Below are 21,549 nucleotides of genomic sequence, written 5' to 3'. Positions count from 1 at the left end.
TCTCCGAAAAGTGCACCAGCCATTGCAAGAATTGCATTTGACTGATACCAGATTCCGAGGTATTCCGTGGAGGTAAGGGTTGTGGTGGCGGTTGGTGGTGCCGGCCTATTAGGAGGAGTAGTAGCCGTGGATGCATCAGACCCACATACCGTGTGGGTTTTAAGGCCTGAACAGGTCTTAAGGTGGCTCCACCCGTTGCACTTATTGCACCTAACCGAGGTGAAGTTCGGGTGGAGCCGTTTATGGCAGACGCAGCAATAGAATACTTCTGGCCCATGGTTGGATTCAATTCCTGCCCTGAGGAGAAGCATTTGCTCCTGTGACGTAAGGGGTGGGGTGATAAGCTGTTCATTAGACAGGGCTAGTTTACTGGGGCGGCAGCCTTTGGTCGGGAAAACCCGAGTCATTCCGGTAACCGGCTGCCATGGGAATTATGAGGTCCTGATGCGCGTTACGCAGTTGTTGGCTATGTTCAGAAACGCATTATAATACGCAGTACTTGCAGCGCTGGCAGCACTGTCAATGTGACAATTCATGCAACTGATAGATTTGTTGAAAAATTGGAAATAGATTTGATGCATTTATGAACGCGCTGTGCAGTAAAATGGAATTGTTACTAAGTTTGGTCATGGACGATGTATGTGAGGAAAAAACCGATAGTCTTTTATTAAATTTAAGAAAAAAAAAACCGTGTAAAGCTTAAAAGAAGGACATATCTTGTCAAAAGTTTAATATCTTTTTTTTATTCGCTTATATGTGATGAGTAAATTAGAAAATTTTCGCTGGGCGATGTTTCTGTCTATTTTTAAATCTTTATTAACTTTTTTTACTTCATCTACGACCTTAGCCCAGAGGACGCTCTTTTTCCTCCTTCCCGATGTGAACTCGTTCTCCATGCTCAGTCGGACTCTGAGCAGTAATTTTATCTCCGACTAGCAAACCCCGCCCCCTTCGCTGGGCACACTAAAATAGAATAGATATGGTTTAGAACAGAAAATATATGGTTTTCATATTATTTATTTCTTTATTCTTTATTCAATCGCTTTGGCATAAACAATATTTTTTGTTTTTCTATTTGTTTTTGAGTAAATATAAAATACAAATTGAAAATCAGGAAAAAAGAAGATTGTTTTTAAATTTCAAATCAACGCAAATGAATAACTAAGAAACAACCGTCTTTTTCCTGATCATCCATGAATTTTTCGTTTCAATTTATATGTTTTATTAAGCATTGGAGCTTTTTTAACCATTATCCATTTATATTTTTCAAAAAAAAAAAAAACGAAAAAAATTGTTTTTTCCACGAACACATAATTTCATTCGGATTTCACATTAAATTCTCAAATTTCGTAAGAAATTATTCACTGTTCCAAAATCCACTCCAAAAAAATTCACAAACAATTTTTACATGTTGCACTTACGCTTTTTCCTTATGGCATCCAAATCAGAAAGAAATATTGACACATTGTAACTCACACTGTCAATTTGACAGTTCAGTTCCGCCCCAAGCGTTAAAAAAGTAAGCGACATTATGGCTGGCTCAAAAGAACGCTGTACCCGTTGCCAGTGCTCCGAATTACAACCAAACTTTACGAAACCCATTTTCAATACTTATTTAACAATGTGCGTAAGTTTGGTTTAATTCGGTGCAAAGACACGGCGGGTCCACATTTTGGCATATATTTCGAGACCCTAGTCATCAATAGGTATGAAAATTACCCCGTATTAAAGCACTTATCAACAGCTTTCATTTGATATCCATATTGTACAAACACATTCTAGGGTCCACGTTTTGGTCTCTATCTCGAGACCCTAGTCACGGAGCGGATGGAAATACTCTGAACTAAAGCATTCACCAACAGCTTCCATTTGATACCCATATTGTACATACACATCCGAAGGTTACCCGGGTCCACGTTTTGACCTATATCTCGAGACCCTATCTACCAATAGGTATCCATACTATACGGAAACCATCTTCAATACCTCCTTAACAATGTGTGTAAGTTTGGTTTAATTCGGTGCAAAGACACGGCGGGTCCACGTTTTGGCATATATTTCCAGACCCTAGTCATCAATAGGTATGAAAATTACCCCGTATTAAAGCACTTATCAACAGCTTTCATTTGATACCCATATTGTACATACACATCCGATGGTTACCCGGGTCCATGTTTTGACCTATATCTCGAGACCCTATCTACCAATAGGTATCCATACTATACGGAAACCATCTTCAATACCTACTTAACAATGTGTGTAAGTTTGGTTTAATTCGGTGCAAAGTCACGGCGGGTCCACGTTTTGGCATATATTTCGAGACCCTAGTCATCAATAGGTATGAAAATTATCCCGTATTAAAGCACTTATCAACAGCTTTCATTTGATATCCATATTGTACAAACACATTCTAGGGTCCACGTTTTGGTCTCTATCTCGAGACCCTAGTCACGGAGCGGATGGAAATACTCTGAACTAAAGCATTCACCAACAGCTTCCATTTGATACCCATATTGTACATACACATCCGAAGGTTACCCGGGTCCACGTTTTGACCTATATCGCGAGACCCTATCTACCAATAGGTATCCATACTATACGGAAACCATCTTCAATACCTCCTTAACAATGTGTGTAAGTTTGGTTTAATTCGGTTCAAAGACACGGCGGGTCCACGTTTTGGCATATATTTCCAGACCCTAGTCATCAATAGGTATGAAAATTACCCCGTATTAAAGCACTTATCAACAGCTTTCATTTGATACCCATATTGTACATACACAACCAAAGGTTACCCGGGTCCACGTTTTGACCTATATCTCGAGACCCCAGTCACGGAGCGGCATGAAAAATACTCTGTACTAAAGCATTCACCAACAGCTTCAATTTGATATCCATATTGTACAAACACATTCTAGGGTCCACGTTTTGGTCTCTATCTCGAGACCCTAGTCACGGAGCGGCATGAAAGATACTCTGGACTAAAGCATTCACCAACAGCTTCCATTTGATACCCATATTGTACATACACATCCGAAGGTTACCCGGGTCCACGTTTTGACCTATATCTCGAGCCTTATTTCCAAAATAAAATATGATCCATGTTACTCGTGGATGATGTAGCTTTCGAATGGTGAAAGAATTTTTAAAATCGGTCCAGTAGTTTTTGAGCCTATTCGTAACAAACAAACAAACAAAGTTTTCCTCTTTATAATATTAGTATATTTTATCTCCGATGTACTAAAGTAATCACTAAAACCAAGAAAAGTATAATAAAATAAAGTTTAAATATCGTATTTTTCATCAATTTTTGTATTAAAAGCTAAAATAAATAATTAAATACCCACTTATCATCAGACATTGTACTAGCGTATTTATTGGCAGTGTGAAAATTTTTGCGGCAAATAATGCACGACTTTTGATACAAAAATGACGTTTAAGAACGCGTTGCATTTGCAGTACTGCCATATTTGCATTTTTGAACGCACTGCTCACTATGAAATGGTATGTTGCGCATTATAATGCATTGTTGAACATACCCGTTGTCGCGGGCTGATGGTGGGGGGAGGCCGCGCCACGGGGGGCGGTGGCGGGTGCAGAGCTCTACAGCAGGGGGTAACGTAACCGCGTGTCCACTCACGGGTGGTGAGCAGACCAGAGCACCTCCGAAAGTGGCACCAGTCATGGCAAGAATTCCACTTCATTGATGTCAGGTCCCGAGGAACCGTGCTGTTGGTTTGTCCCCGCACTGTGATTGGGGCAGGAGGGTTTTATGTCAGAGAGATAGTTGTGTTGCACCGATGGGCTCCTAACCGTTAAGGTTTGGTTAGTGGCGTCACATTTGATGATAAAGCCGTTGAGGCAGGGGCCGTCTGGTGGCGAGAGCAATACGTAGCCACATACCGTGTGGACCACACCCTATGTGTCTTAGGGCCTGAGCAGGTCTAAAGATGGCACCATCCGTTGCACTTATTGCTCCTAACTGAGGATGAGTTCGAATATGTTGGAATGGAATAGAACATTTCTGGTCCAGGGTTGGGTTCTATACCAGCCCTGAAGAGAAGTAGTTGAAGCACACTTGCTACGTAGGATTGATCCTGTGACGATAGATTGGTGGTGAGGTATGGTACACTAGACGGGGCTGGTTTAAGGGCGGCAACCCTTGGTCGGGAAAATCCCGAGTCATCCCGGTAACGTAGAAGCGGCTGCCATGGGAATGATGACCGACTAGGTTCACATTTACAATTCCGGTACAAAAAACTTAAATACTGCTAAATAAGCATATCCTTTTCGCGATATGCATTGAGCAATTTGTTAGTTTTGTGAGAAATTTTGTTTTTACAGAATGAGTTCCGTGTGTGAAACACGATTTGAAGCAGTTTTCCTATACACACGCCATGAAGGTCCAAAAATGTCACGTACATCTGCAGCAAAATATTTAGGGATTTCGATAACGTTCCTAAATAAATGCAACGAAAGACCGAAGTTAAAACGTTGACGAACTCACCGGATGAGGTAAAAAGAAATACCTCTGCAAAGCGAGATCAGAAGAACATTGATTTACTTGTGACAAAGCCGAACATAAAGCGTGAAGCTGAAAGAAAAGTGGTGTTAATACTATCACACATTGACAAAATCTTTTTACTTCCTCTTGGAAATCTATTTGATAACATAAGAATATAATAAATAAGTATATTCAGTACAACCATAAGGTTGAGTTATTTTATCTTAAATGTATATCCTTTTTTATGTTAATATGAGCACTCTTGGTAATTGCATAGATTTAGCTATTTATATACATATATATAGTTACATTTAGTTTACAGTTCGCACTATTTATGGTATTTGTTATATTTTGCAATTATTTTTGCAAATTTGTATACCTTTTGGTGTTGTGTTATTAAAATTTTATTTGCAAAATGATCCAGCAGCAGCAACATAGAACAAATGCGATAAAAAAAGTGGGATATATAGAGATAACAAGTAATACCTTTAATAATTTTTTCCTTTTTATAGATCTCCCGCTTAACGGCTCAACAATTATCTGATATGGGTATAACTTTAGTGGGACATCAAAAAAAGATCTTACACCAGGCCAGACAGTTGGATACTATAATTTAAGACTTATTATATTCGTAGACCTATTTATTGTAAATACAGCATTATTATTGTGAGAAAAAATCGTTCAAAACAATATGTTTACTAATTATAAATATTGATATGGTAGAAGAATTCGCGTGTGTGGAGTTCTTTTCAACCAGTTTCTTTAAAAACATATTAACTCTTCAAAAACTAGTTTACGCCAAAAAAGTCATTGTAAGTTTTCTAAATATTTGTTCACAAAAAAAAACGGGATTGTGAGGTGTTGATAGATATTTGTAACTTCGAGTTTTTCTCATTGACTGAAATTTACTGAAAATAGAATCGGTATATTTTTATATTTCTTTACTGATACAAATATTATATGTTTTTTCCTAGTTCAATTAAATTACGGCGCAATATAGGAGCAATTTCCCTTATTTTATCCCACAGCTTGCGTACTTCTTTAGATGAGAGGAAGTTGCAATAATTTATAAATAAGAGCTATTGATATTATTTCTAATTTTTATTTAATTTACTCCAAATACTCGCTTCGTGCAGAAAATACATTTTCATACAAAATTGTTTCATACGTGTGAGGATGTTTTCATACTAGTATAATGATGAAGTTGCAAAAAAAATACGACTGTTTTTTGTATGAAACTACTAAGTATAACACTCGTTGTAGTAGTCAGTTGTTGTTGCTATTGTAGCAGCATACTAAACCCTGTCAGTGCAATATAGCTTTGTCTTCGTCTAGCTTATCTAGGCCCAGGAAACTATGGGCTTATTCGAGCTTCAATCACAACCGCAGTGTTGCATGATTTGTGAAAGTTTCACGTTCGAAGAAAAATTCTGGCAACATTATCAAAAGTATCACGTTTGAGGTGTCAAAAATTCGGCAAATGTTGCGCGCGAATACAAATAAATCGGCATCAAAATTTTTTTGTTTGCCGAACAGCAGAAGAGTATCAGTTGAGCAATTGCAACAGTGTTGGAAGTTGTCATCTGTGCAGCAGTATTGCCGCTTTTATTACGTGCCTCGAACAAGCCCTTTCTGTTTCGACAGGTTGGGTCCAGAGAGAGAGGGGTGTTAGATGGGGCATGTGAAAAGGTGACTTCACATGTTGGACATATGTTTGGAATGTCGGAGTCAATTCTGGATAAGTAGGAGTTTAACCTGCTACAGTATTCACAACGTAGTTGTGTTAAGGTTATGCGGGTATCTCGGTGTAGTTGGAGTTCTTCATCTGGTGTGGGTGCTGGTTGGACTCCGATTCCGGCATTCGGTGGCCGAGAGCTTAGGAAGGTGGTAAGTGTCTCCTCATGAATGTCGTTTATAGTCTGTCTGTGCACTATACGATCCAGTAATTATCGATCTGTTTTGCCCTGGATCTCGTCGGCGTAATTGAGGAAGTGCCTCCTGACGTGCCTGGGACGCCCCTATTGCTACAACCCTAGTGCTGAGACAAACTAGCAGCTCTTGGTCCCCCGCACAGTCTGTTCCGTGTGTCAGACCAGAGTATCTCGGAACCTGACATCCACCAGTATTCTCCCTGGGAACACCTGTGTGGACTACTCGCTATGTGTTTTAAGGCCTGAGTAGGGTTTAAGGTGGCACCATCTGGCGCATTTGTTACTCCTAACCGCGGTGGAGTTCGGGTAGAATCGTTTAAGGCAAACGCAGTAATAGAATACTCCTGGTCCAGGGTTGGGTTCGATACCAACCCTGAACAGAAGTATTTGGAGTAGACTTGCTCCTGTGACTGTAGATGAGGGGCAAGGTACCGTGCACTACAGAGAACTAGTTTACTGGGATGGCAGTCTTGGTCGGGAAAAGCCGACGTCATTCTGCTAATATAGAAAAGGCTGCCATGGGAATACAGTAGTAGTAGTCAGTCCATTATGCCGCTAGTAAAAGCATATCAAAGAAAATAAATGAATATTGGCATCTGTACATTTTTCTGATGTCTTTTAATCTCAAAATCTTCCATTCGTGAATAGTTTTTCTGAAAATCTGAGAAATTGAAAATTCTATACACAACAACTTTGAATCGTTATTGGGAAAATCAAATCTATGCTAATTATCTCACGAATTCTCTGTAAAACAACCAAACGCGAATTTTAATTTTTCTATTATCTTCCAAAGTCAGATCTGTATTATTAAGCAAAAGCTTGTCGTTATGGTCTATGAAAACTTTTACAGGTCCATATTTTAATCAATATTAGTTACATTTCTTATATATTTGAAATGCGATTTCGTATACAATTTGCATCGAGTTAATTTAAAATTGAGTCCGAGTTGAACCTATAAATATGTAAATCTTGAGCTTCATCTTTTTTATATAATATTTGACAAATTCATAGAAAACACTGACACAGGACCACCAATTTCTTCTATTAGAATCTGATTTTACAATATATGGTGGACTTTCTGAAAACTAAAGCAATATAAAATTCTAGTAAAACAATAGTGTTCTGAAATAGGAAAATAGAATTTAGGAAAATTAATCGAGTCGATACTAATAAATTTCCTTGTGGTTTTGTATATTAACCCACTATGTTGGATTCGAAGCAAATTAAATATTTATACGCTAAGCATAACGTACAATATTATAATATACACCACATCCAATAAATCTTTTGGAAACATGCTAGCCAACGACTGAATATGCACCGCTGTAATTTGAGCACTTCTGAAAGTAATGATTTATATTATAAGCGTAGACATAAATACAATGAATATATTTTTCAAGTGTTAAGTTGACTGAGATCTATACATTTCAAGCAAAAGTGTTAAAATCAGTGGCTGATATATATAAATTGTAAAATAACAGAATTGACGCTAAGCACGCTTTTACAATGATACTGATGAGTTTAAGTTTGCATTGTTTGTATTGCGGATGCTTTGTAAGATCAGTTGGATCTCCATATTTACATATTCATACCTATATGACCTGGTCGAAGCAATATGTGGACTAGCAACTTAGTGGAAAAGTGCAAAAGCGACAAATTTAGGATAAAAGATAATAAAATTATAATATAGTAAGTTATTTAAGCCTTTCAATATTTAATGTAATACCTCTAAAGCTCCGCTATAGAAATTAAAGTTCTTTTTGAATGGACAAAATGTTGTTAAAAAAAGGTTTTAATTTGGTGTAAAATATTATATGCAATATTGTAGTGTACAATATTGAGTAGCTGATTATAACCGTTTCGCGGTTTGATTATTTTTTAATCCTTTGCTACATGAATATGCCAGTATTAGAAAACGGTATATAGTTTAACAAATGAAAGTGCACTCCGTCAGCGGTAATCCAATAACCATTTTTCAAACCAGCCGATTTATCAAATTTGTCGATCAACAGAGTGCTCCCCAAACTCTTATAGTTTGAATACAAATGTATTGTAATCCAATTTTAAAAAAATTGTACTAAAGATTCATTACGATTTGGATGGTGCGCCCTCTCACTTTTTTAATTGTTAATGTTTTGTGGGACTCGGCTTTTGGATTTCAGAATCCTTGAACCAGATTAACGGTTGTCGATTGTAATGGATATAATACTCTTGCACTTAACTTTTGTAATCGTTAGGAAATCGAAAACAAAACGAATATTGCTAATAGAATATATATAATAAAAGCAAAACATTTTTTATATTACAAAACAAAAATATTTGATTTCTTTTACAAAACAACAAACACTGACAACCAAAAACCTGCGTGGTTTTAAATATTATACCAAGAATGCATGTTTTGTTTTCCACACATCTTTGGAAGAGCTACCATACTAACCAATAACATAAAGTAAAATCCAGACTTAAATAAAATAAGTTAAAAATTAAAACTAAGTTAACGACAGAAGTGTTCGCCTTTACCAAAGGGCATGGTGCTCATGGGGATCTCCATCAAATGTGTTATTTTGGTTATATTTTCAGCTGAAAACATTTTCTTCGTGCTTAGTTTCGTTTACCAGAACCATTAAGTGAAGCCAAGACCGCCAGATGGCTTTACTAATACAGCGCCGACTGTACTCTTCCTCTATCGCCACCACCAGGTTCCGCATCAAATACTTCCAGAGCTGGTGTTATAATACCCGCTGGATTTTTGTTCACCGCTCATTCAGCCAGTTCATTGATGATTGATTGAGCATATTTAAATGCATGCATTCATGCGGTTACGCGTTAAACTCGTTGCACTCACATATTTCTGCTTTTGCCTTTTTTTGCTGCACAGAGTTGTGTCCTCGCAATTTCTTATTGTTTTGCTCTCTCGGGTTGCGGTGATTTCAGCCTTTCCTCATACGAGAACATCGAGCAGATATGGAGAGGTATCTCTTCTATTATTTCTCAATGCATGTCTTCAAATCATAGACCTTCAGGTAGGCTACAGCATTGGAGAAAAAAAAACATATTTTGGAAATTTGTTTCAGATAGACAGTGAAATAAATAAAAAAATCTGAAAAGTTCTTTATAATTGGCGCGTACACCCTTTTTGAGTGTTTGGCTGAGCTCCTCCTCCTATTTGTAGTGTGCGTCTTGATGTTGTTCCACAAATGGAGGGACCTACAGTCACCGATCGTCTTCGTCTAACCCATCTAGCGTTAGGCTCAGAAAACGTGCTGTTTCGACAGGTTGGGTCCAGAGGGATAGGGGAGTTAAGTGAGTCGGTTTTAGGGGGCATGTGAAGAGGTGGTTAGTGTCGTGCGGGGTACCTTCACATGCCGGACATATGTTTAGTATATCGCAGTCGATTATGGATAAGTAGGAGTTTAACCTGATACAGTATCCAGAACGTAATTGTGCCAAGGTTACGCGGGGAAGTTGGGGCTCTTCGTCGGCGATGGGTGGTGGTTGGACTCCGATTACGGCATTCGGGGGTCGGGAGCTTAAGAAGGTGATGAGAGTCTCCCGATGAATGTCGTTGATGGTCTGTCTATGCACTGTCCGATCCAGTAGCTGTCTGTCTGTTTTATCTTGGATCTCTTCCTTGTAGTTGAGGAAGTGCCTCCTGACAAGCCTGGGAGCGGGCTCAGGCTCAAGCACATGTCTGCATGGGTGAGGCCTGCGGTAACACCCTAGCAGGAACTAATTGAGCAGTTTGTTATGCTCCTTCACAGGCAGCATATTGGCTTCGTCGTGTAGGTGTTGTATTGGGGACATCATGAGACATCCTGTCGCGGTCCGTATGGCGGTGTTTTGGCACGTCTGTTGTTGTTGTTGTTGTTGTTGTAGTAGCATAAACATTCCCCATACTTACATACGGGGAATGCTGCTGGAGTGACAGTCCTTGGCCGGATATAAATCCGGGTCGTTTCGGTAACGTAGAACCGACTGTCGCGGAAACATTCGCACGTCTGTAGCTTCGTTCACTGCGAATCACTAGTTCCAGGCGACCAGACAGGCGCAGCATAATTTAGAACCGGTCGTCCTATTGCCTTGAAAGTCGACAGCAAAATTTTCTAGTCTTTGCCCCAATTGCTGCCGGCAAGCGACTTGAGGACCTTGTTGCGATTCTGCACTTTAGTTAAAGTCAAAGGTAACTCCCAATATTCTGGGGTTGTTCACCGTCGGAATTGGTGTGTCATCGACTTGCACCTTCAGTTGCAGCTTTATCTCTTTTGTCCAGGGGGTCGCCGTGGATTTAGTAGGGAAAGTTGTAAGTTCCTCGCAGTGAAGAATCGAGAAAGGCAGGCGAGGTAGTCAAGAATGGGAGTAGAAGGGCCTTAAGAGTCTTCATTACTGGGTAAAGGAGAGTTTTCGGACGATAGGACTCTCCTTGGTTGGCGCGTTTCCCAGGCTTCAGTAGTGTGACCTTTCTCCCTGATTTTCACTTGTCAGGAATGATGAAAGTATCCATAGACAAATTGAAGACCCTGGTGAGATATTCTACTCCCAATGGACTCAGCTTTTTCAACATCAGCATGTTAAGTCCGTCAGGGCCAATGGGCCAATTTAATGCAAAATAAATTGCCGGCTTAAGTAGCTCGCGCATGTCTTCGGATCCGACGAAGCACAACCGTCGAAGGTGATATCCACCTTGTTGTACTTCGTCGGTTTCGACAGGGACCAGAGCGTGCTTACTCCAAAGGGGAAGTTGCAGGACTTCCAATGCTCCTCCTACTTGTTCCGCTTATGTTGAGTTACCAGTTGCCGTATCTCGGAATTTTCTCGTAAAAATCTCGGATCCTTTATCCGGGGATCCCCTGGATCGGCCTGGCGTAGGGGATCACGCTCGTTCGCCAGAACCGCTGCTTCAGCTGGGAGATTGGGACGTACGTCCCGGATCCTTCCAGCGGGTATGAAGTGAGCAGCGGCAGCTATGATCGCCTTGCGGAATGCGCGTTCGCCTGCGCGCACATCGATGGGAATGGGAATGCGAATCTGGTCCAATCAGCTTTGTTGAAGTTGATGTATGAGCGGTGAACCGCGGAAACAAAGTCGGCAGGTTTCTCGATCGAGACGATAATGGGCAAGTGGTCTGATGCAAGCGATAGCATAGGTCGCCAGGTTATGTTATTTATCAGACCTGCGCTAGCAATTGTGATGTCAGGCGAGGTGCTGCAATTGCCCACTACCCTGGTGGGGGCGTCGTCGTTTACAGTGCTGAATGTGGAGTCGTCTATCTGCTCTGCCAATAGCTGTCCCCTACCATCATTTGGCAGGCTTGAACGCCAAAGATCGTGATGCGCATTAAAGTCACCTACTACCAATCGGTTTTCACCCCTGATGAGCGCACCAATATCAGGGTGATATCCTTCCGGGCAGCAGGTGACAGGGGGTATGTAAATATTATATATTTCGAGCTCGGCATCGCCTGACCGGACAGTTATCCCTTGACATTCTAAGGTGGCGTCCCTGCGGTGGATGCCTTCATCGATGAGACGATACTGCACTGTATGGTGGACTATAAACGCTAAGCCTCCCCCGTGGTCTCCCTCGTTATCCTTTTGTGCACGTTGTAGCCGTCTCTGGTGATCAGGGGGGAGCTAGCGTGGAGTTTTGTCTCTTGGACCGCAGCTATCTTGATTCCAAGTCGGCTCATGAAGTCGACTTTCTCGTCAATATTACTCGTAAGTCCGTTACAGTTCAGTTGTAAGAGTTTAAAACTCCTCGGTAGTGTGATCGTAACTCGGGGGGTGAGGAACGCGTGGTGTTGTCTGCGTTGGTCCTGCTGTGCGTTCCAGCGAAGTCGCGTGTCCACTCACGGATGGTGCATAGGCCAGAGCACTTCCGAAAATGGCATCAGCCATTGCAAGATTTGCACTGGACTGTTGTCAAGTTCCGAGGGACCCTGGTCTGACACACGGAGCAGACGGTGCGGGGGACCAAGAGCTGCTGGTTTGTCCCCGCACTGGGATAGGAGCAGGAGGGTTGTGGGTCATTGAGGGCGTTTTGTTGCGCCTGAGGGCTCCTTACCGTTGAGGTATTGTTGGTGGCGGCAGTTTGAAGTGCCCTGAGGACGGTAGCGCCCTTGAGGCAGGGGCCGCCTCATGGCGGGAGCAACACGTGGGCACATACCTTGTGGTCCACTCCCTATGAGTCTTAAGGCCTGAACAGGTAGCACCACCCGTTGCACTTATTGCACCTAACCGAGGTGGAGTTCGGGTGGAGCCGTTTGTGGCAGATGCAGCAGTAAAATACCTCTGGTCCAGGGTTGGGTTCGGCGCCAACCCTGAAGAGAAGTATTCGGAGCAAACGTGCTGCAAGGGATTGCTCCTGTGACGTGAGATTTGGAGTGGGATACGGTACATTAGACAGGGTTAGTTTACTGGGGCGGCAGCCCATGGTCGGGAAAAACCCGAGTAATTCCGGTAACGTAGAACCGGCTGTCTGTCTATATACTCCCCGGTCCAGTAGTTGTAGTTATGTTTTGTCCTGGATCCCGACAGTGTAGTTGAAGAGATACCGTCTGTCACGCTATTACGTTTATATAATAGATCGCTTACTCGAAGATAAGCGTCCGTTTGCAGTCGTAACTATAGGTGGAGGGACGCTGCAGACCTTTGTAAGCATCACAATTCTTGAAGCGAGTGTGTGGTAGCTGCTGGAGAATACTTGAACGAAGTCGGAAATTGTGAACTGCCTGAGCCGTTAGAAAAATTATTATTTCTTGTCAGTCCAACGGCAATGAACTTTCCACTAGCGTGGACAAAAGTTTGTATTATATTTGGAAGAAATAGCTCCGACGCTAGTAAGCTAATGGTCGAAAATTATATCATAATGGCCAGACTACGGTATTCTTAACCGAACGACCAATACATTATATTTCAAAGCCAAAATTGTTTGTTTTTTAACAATAAAACCAAAAAGAAATTTAAAATTTGAAAATTAGAAAATTATGTAAGCTTACTTTTATAGGAAAATAAACAACTTATATTTGATTTTCTTTGAGCAGTGTTGTCCCGCGGGTGTGAATTTCGTCGAATTTGTATTTCTGCGGACTGCGGGTATGGGCTGTTACTGTGGTTTGCTGAACAAGCGGAATGCTATTATAGAGATTCTGCCGACCGCTTCAACCTCTCCCTTTCAACGGTTTGTGTAGCAATAAAGTAGCGCTCTAAGTGCTCAAGTATTTTTATTTTTTTTTTTACAAAACTTGCATAATATGATAATTAGGCTTTCGGCTGGCTGGTGACGCGTGTTGGATCAGATACGACGGAGTATTTTGAAGACCTTTTGAAATTTATATATCTTATTTATATTGTTTGTTTATATCTAGTAAATTATATAAAAAATATATTTATCACCTTTTATGTGCATCATAATAATTTTAAAATTTAGGAAGCATTCACGGCACCCGCAGAAATATGAACTCATCATGTAAATCAAAGGATAATTTGACTGATCGCAAAGGAACGACATTAATTTGTATGCAGACTATTTGCAACAAGGATTAAAAGCTTATAAATATCTTCGTTGACTACGTAGACTCGTCTCACTATAGTTCAGTATTTACGAATTGAAACTGAGATTAACATTTCATGAGTTGTGTTTCAGATCACTTCCTGCGATCTCTGCAATAAAATCCGACAACACCATATAAAGATAACGACCATTTGATAAAGACACAAAAATTGTTTAATATGAGACAAAGTTCTTGACTGATATCTATAGAACAGTTTTTCGAAATATTAAAATCAGACAGTTACCATATCATTTATTATTGCAGACTACGAGGTATGAAACAACTCTACCCCTTTGTCATGTCTTGCATAACCTTGCAGTCAGGACGGCTTAGAGAATCTGTCAGATCCTACTGTAGAGCTATAGATAGTCCATTGTGAAATGTTGTTTGATAAGATATAGAGCGCCGCACACTTTTTGCCAAGGGTATTATTACGTGTTTCTCCAAGTAAACAACTTTTTATAATTCCTCTGTTCCAGTTTTGCATTACTGTTTACGACATACCCCATCATTAAACCTTTTAATCACATTGAGAAGTCCCTTTCTTTGCGAATTATAACGATGTACCAAGTTACCTCCGCTAAATCCTTCGGAGTTCACAGCACGTGCAAATTGATCCTTCATTTTATTACTCATTAGCGATAAATCAGCCGGAAGCTTTAAATCACTTCCAAAGATGGTATTTGCGGGTGATTTGCTACTAATTTAATGTGCACCCGAGCGATAGGCCAATATGAACATTTGGATGTCTTTGTTCGACCATTCCATCCGATTGCAGATGAGAACGAGTTCTCTTAATCCCCATCAATCAACACATCTCTCTAAATATTGCGGACTCGAATTTTCTTCCTTGGCCCTAATTTAACTAAACTTAGCCACCCAGTTCTGCCCAAAAACCTCAGCAAAGGTTGGTTATTTGACTTCTACTCTTTGGACTTTTCGCTGCCATATACTGCGCGCTATTTCAAATCCATTCGTCAACTGATTCTGTGCAATTTGCCCAGTAAACCCGCTGCTTAATCTTCTCCAACGTTTTAGTGATAACCAGATGACCTCCGCTTTCCCATTGTGAAATTCCTCTAACACGAATGTCATTCTGAATTTAGGATCTATTATCAGATTACGGGAATGATTTCCGTCTTCGCTTTCCCATACGCGATGCAGAACCCCATCAATCATCTGAAGCCTATTCCATTGCACCCAAAATGCCTTAGACATATGACTTTCTATTGCCTTTTCAGTTTTACCTGGAATATTTGTTGCCTGTGGTCACTCCCGTAATGTCTCTCTATAGCTATCATGGGACTCTCAAAGTTACCACAATTGGCTTCTGGAACTGCCTGCAGTGTGTCGGTGGCTGAATCCGTAGGTGAGACAACCAATACAGCAACTTTGTTTGCAGTGTTCTAGTAATTTATTATTGTTTTTTCGAACTGGAGCTTAAAAATTGGGATTGATGCAGTAAAATCGAACAATGTAAGTTTTACTTTGGGACAACTGCTTAAAATATTCGGATGATTCAATTGAAGTTCAGAGGGGCAAGTATTCAGTGCATCTAATTCAGCCTGAATCGTTTCCAGTTATGACGTTACATGTGTCTTCTCAGCTGCACATTTATCTGCGACGACAATTCGGCTAACATTTGTGACATTTGCGATATCTGCGATGACATTTGCGAGGCGATTGGAGATATTGCAGGCATCATCACAATCATGTCTATACCTGATGTTGGTCCTGGATGCTCTGTATTCTGTTCCGCTTTTGTTGATGACTATTGAGCTTCCGGCTGGAACACATATTCGTCGACATTGATGTCACCTGCCTCTATAGCTTCGCGTAGCCGTACTTATAACTCTGTCCATATATGTATATATTTATATACCCTTTTGGGTGTTTGGCCGAGCTCGTCCTCTTATTTGTGGCGCGCGTCTTGATTTATGTGTGATTGTTCCACAAATGGAGGTACCTACAGATTTAAACCGACGCCGAACGGCAGATATTTTTTTTTTTATGAGGAGCTGTTTCCTGCCAGAAATACACGCGGAGGCTTGCCATTACCTGCCGAGAGGCGACCGCTAATAGAAAAAACGTTTTCTTCATATTGGTGTTTCACTCCGAATGGTAGTCACGCACCATTCGGCTACGGCGTTATTACAGTCAATGGCCTTTATTATGAGCAACATTCGATCTTCGACTGTAGTCGAAAGCGCTGATCGAACGAATTTTCATTTTTAAAAGTAAAATAAAAGTATTTTTTTGTGAAAATGAGTACAACGGGAGGTAATAGATGTCCTGGAAAATTATATTTGCCAAAGATGAATACAATTTCGTAGTACAGAGGCTGACATGCAGCGAATAAAAGCACATTTTTATAGCAAATACCGGATTCCAGGAATAATTGGCTGTGTTGATGGCACGCATATTAAAATTGTCGCTCAACATTGGTATTACAACAGGAAGGGATTCTACAACATTAATGCTCTGATTGTAAGTAGACATTTGCATATATGTAAATGTGAGTTATAAATTCTAAATGCGAACAATGTAAATTTTAGGTTTGTGATCATACAATGAAAATAACGTATGTGAATGCGAAAAATCCAAGAGCTATTCATGATTCTATGGCTTTCAATATGTTACTATTGAAAGCGCATTTAAAGGAGCAACATCTCAATGGCCGTCCCAATACTTTGTTCCTCGGTATGTAATAAACACCAATTGAAATTCCGCTTTTAATCATTTTGGTCTGTCTCAGGTGATGTTGGATACGCTCTAAAACCATATTTAATGACGCCGTTCAGAAACTTTGAGGAAGGGTCTCCACAAAGGACATACAACAAACAACATGCTAAAGCGAGAAGTATCCTTGAGAGAACAATTGGAGTCTTGAAAACCCGATTTATTGTTGCAGGTAAAAGCTCTCCACTATTCTCCAAAACAAGCAAAACAAATTATTAATGCGTGGGCAGCTTTGCACAACATTTGTCTGCTTTACAGTGTTCAACTTCCGGATGAAGAGTTATCCAATGAGACCCTCAGCGATGATGCTGGAGATATTGAAGTGGAGTCAAATAACGGAGAAACAGAAAACATAAGAAATGAAATTCTTAGAATATTATGGGAAAAACTAAAAAGTATTAAATAAAAACCTTTACGCCATAGTTTCTTTTTTATTTTTGTTATAAATTTCCTTTATTCAAATATTCGTCATTCGTCAGCCCATACCTGCCAAGGGAATATAAAAATGTATTTCTACAAACATCCCAAAAAAACCATTCCGTTCTAACTGGTGGTCCCAAGGAATTCAGCTCCGTTGTAAACTCCTCCCATTTTTCGCTGCTTGAACTTTTGTGCAAATCCCTTTTACGAATTGTGGATTCTCTTCCATTAATGCAACCAGCCTTTCTAATTGCTGTTTGGTATTCACGACTTTCGACCTACATAAAATTGACAAAATTAGTACATGTTTATTATTTGGTTACTATAAAACAATAAATAATCGCAAACAGCTTACATTTTAACAAATTTTCCCACAATACGCTACACAATCGAAAGCAAAATTGCATTCGACTGTAAATTCGGTATACAACGAAAATTTCGATAGGCATGCTCCGCTCATAATACTAAATTGACATTCGATTTTCGATCTTCGACAACCAGCGAATATCGAAGATCGAGTCCAACTCATAATAGGGGCCAGTGTTTTTAAAAACTTTTCTTTTTCCGAATACTCATTTATGACTGAAGTTATTTCTCCATCGTGATCCTCGCTCTCTGGTTTAGACACCAAATCTTCTACCTCCGTGGAACATTCACTCACTACCCTGCCAATATTAACAAAATCCTATTCTGAGGAGGAAGAAAGAATCCGTAATCTCGCTGGCTTTTATTTATAGATTTATCAAACGAATCACTTATTTCCATATCCATGTATCCTATTATTTAAAAAGGTAAAAATTACCAAAAAAAAAACATTCCCACAACCTTTTTAGTTATACTTACTGGCAGAAATCTGTTGCCAGAATGAAAAAAGGGCACGTGTTACACAACTTGTAAAATAAGCACTCACTATACTACTGAGAAAACATACATTGCGTGTACCGGTCTGAACGAGAAAAATCACGCGCCAACATAGGAAGTTTTTCTTCAAATAAACGTCTCTATAATTCCTCCAATTCAATGTTCCAAAAGATATTCAGCCCTGTCATAGAGTTCGTCGTGGAAAACCTTCGATATTTTCATATTTCGACAACAGCTCACTTCAATGTAAACAAAACAATTTAGCAAGTTTTTTGACAAGTTAGTTGAATTTTCAAATTAAATTGTATTCGTTGACATGTGCGGTTGTGTTGATGGAGGAGGAAAGTAAGAGAAGCAAACGGAGTCTCAAAATTGAGCGAATAATATTGTGGGATGCAAGCAACCCTCTCGATATGGACGAACCATTGTAAATGCTTGCCTTTTTGTTAAAGAAAAAGTTTACTTAAATACGGTTTAAAATAGCCTTATCAAAAATTACCGGTTAAATAAAGCTGCCTTTATATACGTTTTGTCTTTATTGAAGGCAGCGCTCAGCAAGATCATCATCCATGACCTCAGTTCTCCGGCTATCGTCTGTTTTACGGTTTCTTGCAGAAGGAGGCTATCAGCACGGAGTTGGCAAATATTTCGAAGTGCCAATGGGGCAGTCGGCATTTAGCTATGTGCTAAAAGACGTATTGACGCCACTACAAACACGATTGTGTGCCAAGGGGGAAGTCTTAATATGAGTGCCAATGAAAAACGGCAAAGCAAGATGAAGTTCTATCAAATATATAGATGTCTTGCATCATTTTGTGTGTGGATGAGACGCACTTAAAAATTATTTCCCCAATAAAGAAAAATTCCTCTACTACAACCGGAAGGGCTACTACAGTATCAATGACATGGTTGTAAGTATTGCTAATAAGTTATACTATAAATTTCTAATTAATTTACTTTTAGATATTTGACAATACCATAAAATGAGAATCTGCTACTTGAACGCGCAATATTCCGGGAGCAACCACCAACCTCATATATGGAATGTGAGCTATGGGAGATCCTTTTTTGAGAGGAAATATCTAGAAGGGGAACGAAATACTTGGATACTAGGTATGTCTGCACAATTTGAGTAATTTCCGTTACATAATTTAAAGTGTTATATTTGTTGCTCAGGATACGTTGGATACGCCTTGGAACTTTGGCTGATAACACGTTTTCGTCCAAATTTTAACACAAAACTTTTGTGGTCTTCAATAAAATATATTTATTATTTTTTTTTTTATAGACAACGCTTCTAGACTCTTATTTTCTACTTCTAACATTTGTTGCTGTTGTTTTTGATTTTAGGCCGCATTCAAGCACTCCATGTTTCTATGGTGGCTGCGCATTTCTTCCAGCTCGGCTGCTCTCAGGTCGCACATATTTTCAAGTGCCGAACACATTCGCTGCCTAGTCGAAGCGAGATTGTCTAGCTTCATATCTCGCTGAGCAAAATGCTGTACACTATTTGCCTGGAAGTCCTTTTGAGGCTCCAGCTGCTTTTTAGTAACATCTGCAGCAGTTGTATCGACTCGCTTTTGGGCTGTTGGTGCACGTTTCGTGAAAAAATGACTGGAGTTACCCGACAGCATGGATACGTTCGGATCGGGTCCGCTATTCTCTGTTTCGGCAGCAGCTAGGTGCCTCTTCCTTTGAGCATTTGGAGAACATTTTACAGCTTTTTTATTTGTTCCCTTTTAAATTCTCTCTTTATTACTCGTTCTAATTTTTGTCCGTTAGTCTAACGTTTGTACAAAACTGTAAGATTTGACGTTACGAGTCTTGTTTTTGTTGTAGCAGTAACTTTGCCCTGTCAGTGTAGTGTAATCAACGGTCGTCTTCGTCTAGCTCATCTAACGGTAGGCCCAGGAAACTTGCTGTTTCGACAGGTTGGGTCCAGAGGGAGAGGGGTGTTAGATGAGTGGGTTTGATGGGGCATATGAAAAGGAGGTTAGTGTCCTGCGGGGTGTCTTCACATGCCGGACATATGTTTAGTATATCGGAGTCGATTCTGGATAAATAGGAGTTTAACCTGATACAGTATCAAGAACGTAATTGTGCCAAGGTTACGCGGGATTCTCGGGGAAGCTGGAGCTCTTCGTCGGCGATGGGTGGTGGTTGGACTCCGATTACGGCATTCGGGGGTCGGGAGCTTAAGAAGGTGATGAGAGTCTCCCGATGAATGTCGTTGATGGTCTGTCTATGCACTGTCCGATCCAGTAGCTGTCTGTCTGTTTTATCTTGGATCTCTTCCTTGTAGTTGAGGAAGTGCCCCCTGACATGCCTGGGAGCTGGCTCAGGCTCAAGCACATGTCTGCATGGGTGAGGCCTGCGGTAACACCCTAGCAGGAACTTACTGAGCAGTTTGTTATGCTCCTTCACAGGCAGCATATTGGCTTCGTCGTGTAGGTGTTGTATTGGGGACATCATGAGACATTCTGTCGCGGTCCGTATGGCGGTGTTTTGGCACGTCTGTAGCTTCGTTCACTGCGAATCACTAGTTCCAGGCGACCAGACAGGCGCAGCATAATTTAGAACCGGTCGTCCTATTGCCTTGAAAGTCGACAGCAAAATTTTCTAGTCTTTGCCCCAATTGCTGCCGGCAAGCGACTTGAGGACCTTGTTGCGATTCTGCACTTTAGTTGCAATAGCGGTTGTATGCGCTGAGAAGAAGAGCAAGCTGTCAAAGGTAACTCCCAATATTCTGGGGTTGTTCACCGTCGGAATTGGTGTGTCATCGACTTGCACCTTGAGTTGCAGCTTTATTTCTTTTGTCCAGGGGGTCGTCGTGGATTTAGTAGGGAAAGTTGTAAGTTCCTCGCAGTGAAGAAGCTAGAAAGGCAGGCGAGGTAGTCGTTTACCTTCGAGCAAAGGCCATCAATGTCATTGCCCGACGCCATTCTCGTACAGTTGTCGGCGTAGGAGACCAGGGAGACTCCCTCTGGTGGTTGGGGGAGTCTCGAGATGTAGAAGTTAAAATGCAAGGGTGAAAGGACACCACCCTGCGGAATTGCTTGATTTATTTTCCTCTGTTTGGATGTTTGGTCTCGCAATATCACCGACGAATGACGACCACTCAGGAAGTTCGCGGTCCACCCCTTCAGCCCTGGCGGGAGTGTCGACTGTAAAATGTCATCGATTAGCGTGGCGTGGCTGACTGTATCGAAAGCTTAAAAGTGGTGCACTGTTATATGTCGGTTTGTGCGGCCGTCTGGTGGCACTACGTTTAATCTGTCGGCCGAAGGATGCAGAATAAATTGCCGGCTGAAGTAACTCGCGCATCTCTTCGGATCCGACGAAGTACACCTGTTGAAGGTTATATCCTGCTTGTTGTACTTCGTCGGGTTCGACAGGGACCTCACGGTGGACCAGAGCTTGTTCACACCAGAGGGGAAGTTGCAGGACTTCAGATGCTCTTCCCATTTGTTCCGCTTATGTTGGGTTACCAGTTGTCGGATCTCCGAATTGAGATCCTTTATCTGAGGATCCCCGGGATCAGCCTG

General features: G+C 40.8%; 2 protein-coding genes and 1 pseudogene across 2 annotated transcripts in view; 2 read left to right on the top strand and 1 right to left on the bottom strand.

Moving 5' to 3' along the window:
- The window catches only part of LOC129250020 (ephrin type-A receptor 4a-like), a 37,512-nt gene extending 28,579 nt beyond the window's left edge, over window positions 1-8,933 (top strand). Inside the window, exon 7 of the mRNA XM_054889669.1 lies at window positions 5,017-8,933. Coding sequence (XP_054745644.1) covers window positions 5,017-5,121 — 105 coding nt within the window. The 3' untranslated portion in view covers window positions 5,122-8,933. The remainder of the gene's footprint in view (window positions 1-5,016) is intronic.
- A 5,863-nt stretch (window positions 8,934-14,796) lies between these two features.
- Window positions 14,797-16,167, bottom strand: LOC129250527 (uncharacterized; annotated as a pseudogene).
- Window positions 16,168-16,330: 163 nt separating this feature from the next.
- Window positions 16,331-17,509, top strand: LOC129250526 (putative nuclease HARBI1). The gene is made up of 4 exons (XM_054890148.1): window positions 16,331-16,471; window positions 16,540-16,684; window positions 16,740-16,895; window positions 16,982-17,509. The coding sequence occupies exons 1-4, from the start codon at window positions 16,331-16,333 to the stop codon at window positions 17,077-17,079; spliced, it is 540 nt and encodes a 179-aa protein (XP_054746123.1). The 3' UTR covers window positions 17,080-17,509.
- The last annotated feature ends 4,040 nt before the right edge of the window (window positions 17,510-21,549 follow it).

Source organism: Anastrepha obliqua, chromosome 6 (assembly GCF_027943255.1).
Source record: "Anastrepha obliqua isolate idAnaObli1 chromosome 6, idAnaObli1_1.0, whole genome shotgun sequence".
In the NCBI taxonomy this organism is placed as follows: Eukaryota; Metazoa; Arthropoda; class Insecta; order Diptera; family Tephritidae; genus Anastrepha; species Anastrepha obliqua.
This window is presented reverse-complemented; position numbering and strand designations above follow the sequence as displayed.

Bases quoted from the DNA above. Each gene is read 5' to 3' on its own strand.
- LOC129250526 (XM_054890148.1), top strand. From the start codon at position 16,331: ATGCAGCGAATAAAAGCACATTTTTATAGCAAATACCGGATTCCAGGA. The intron at 16,472-16,539 runs GTAAGTAGACAT...TGTAAATTTTAG, and splicing joins ACAACATTAATGCTCTGATT to GTTTGTGATCATACAATGAA. The intron at 16,896-16,981 runs GTAAAAGCTCTC...TCTGCTTTACAG, and splicing joins AACCCGATTTATTGTTGCAG to TGTTCAACTTCCGGATGAAG.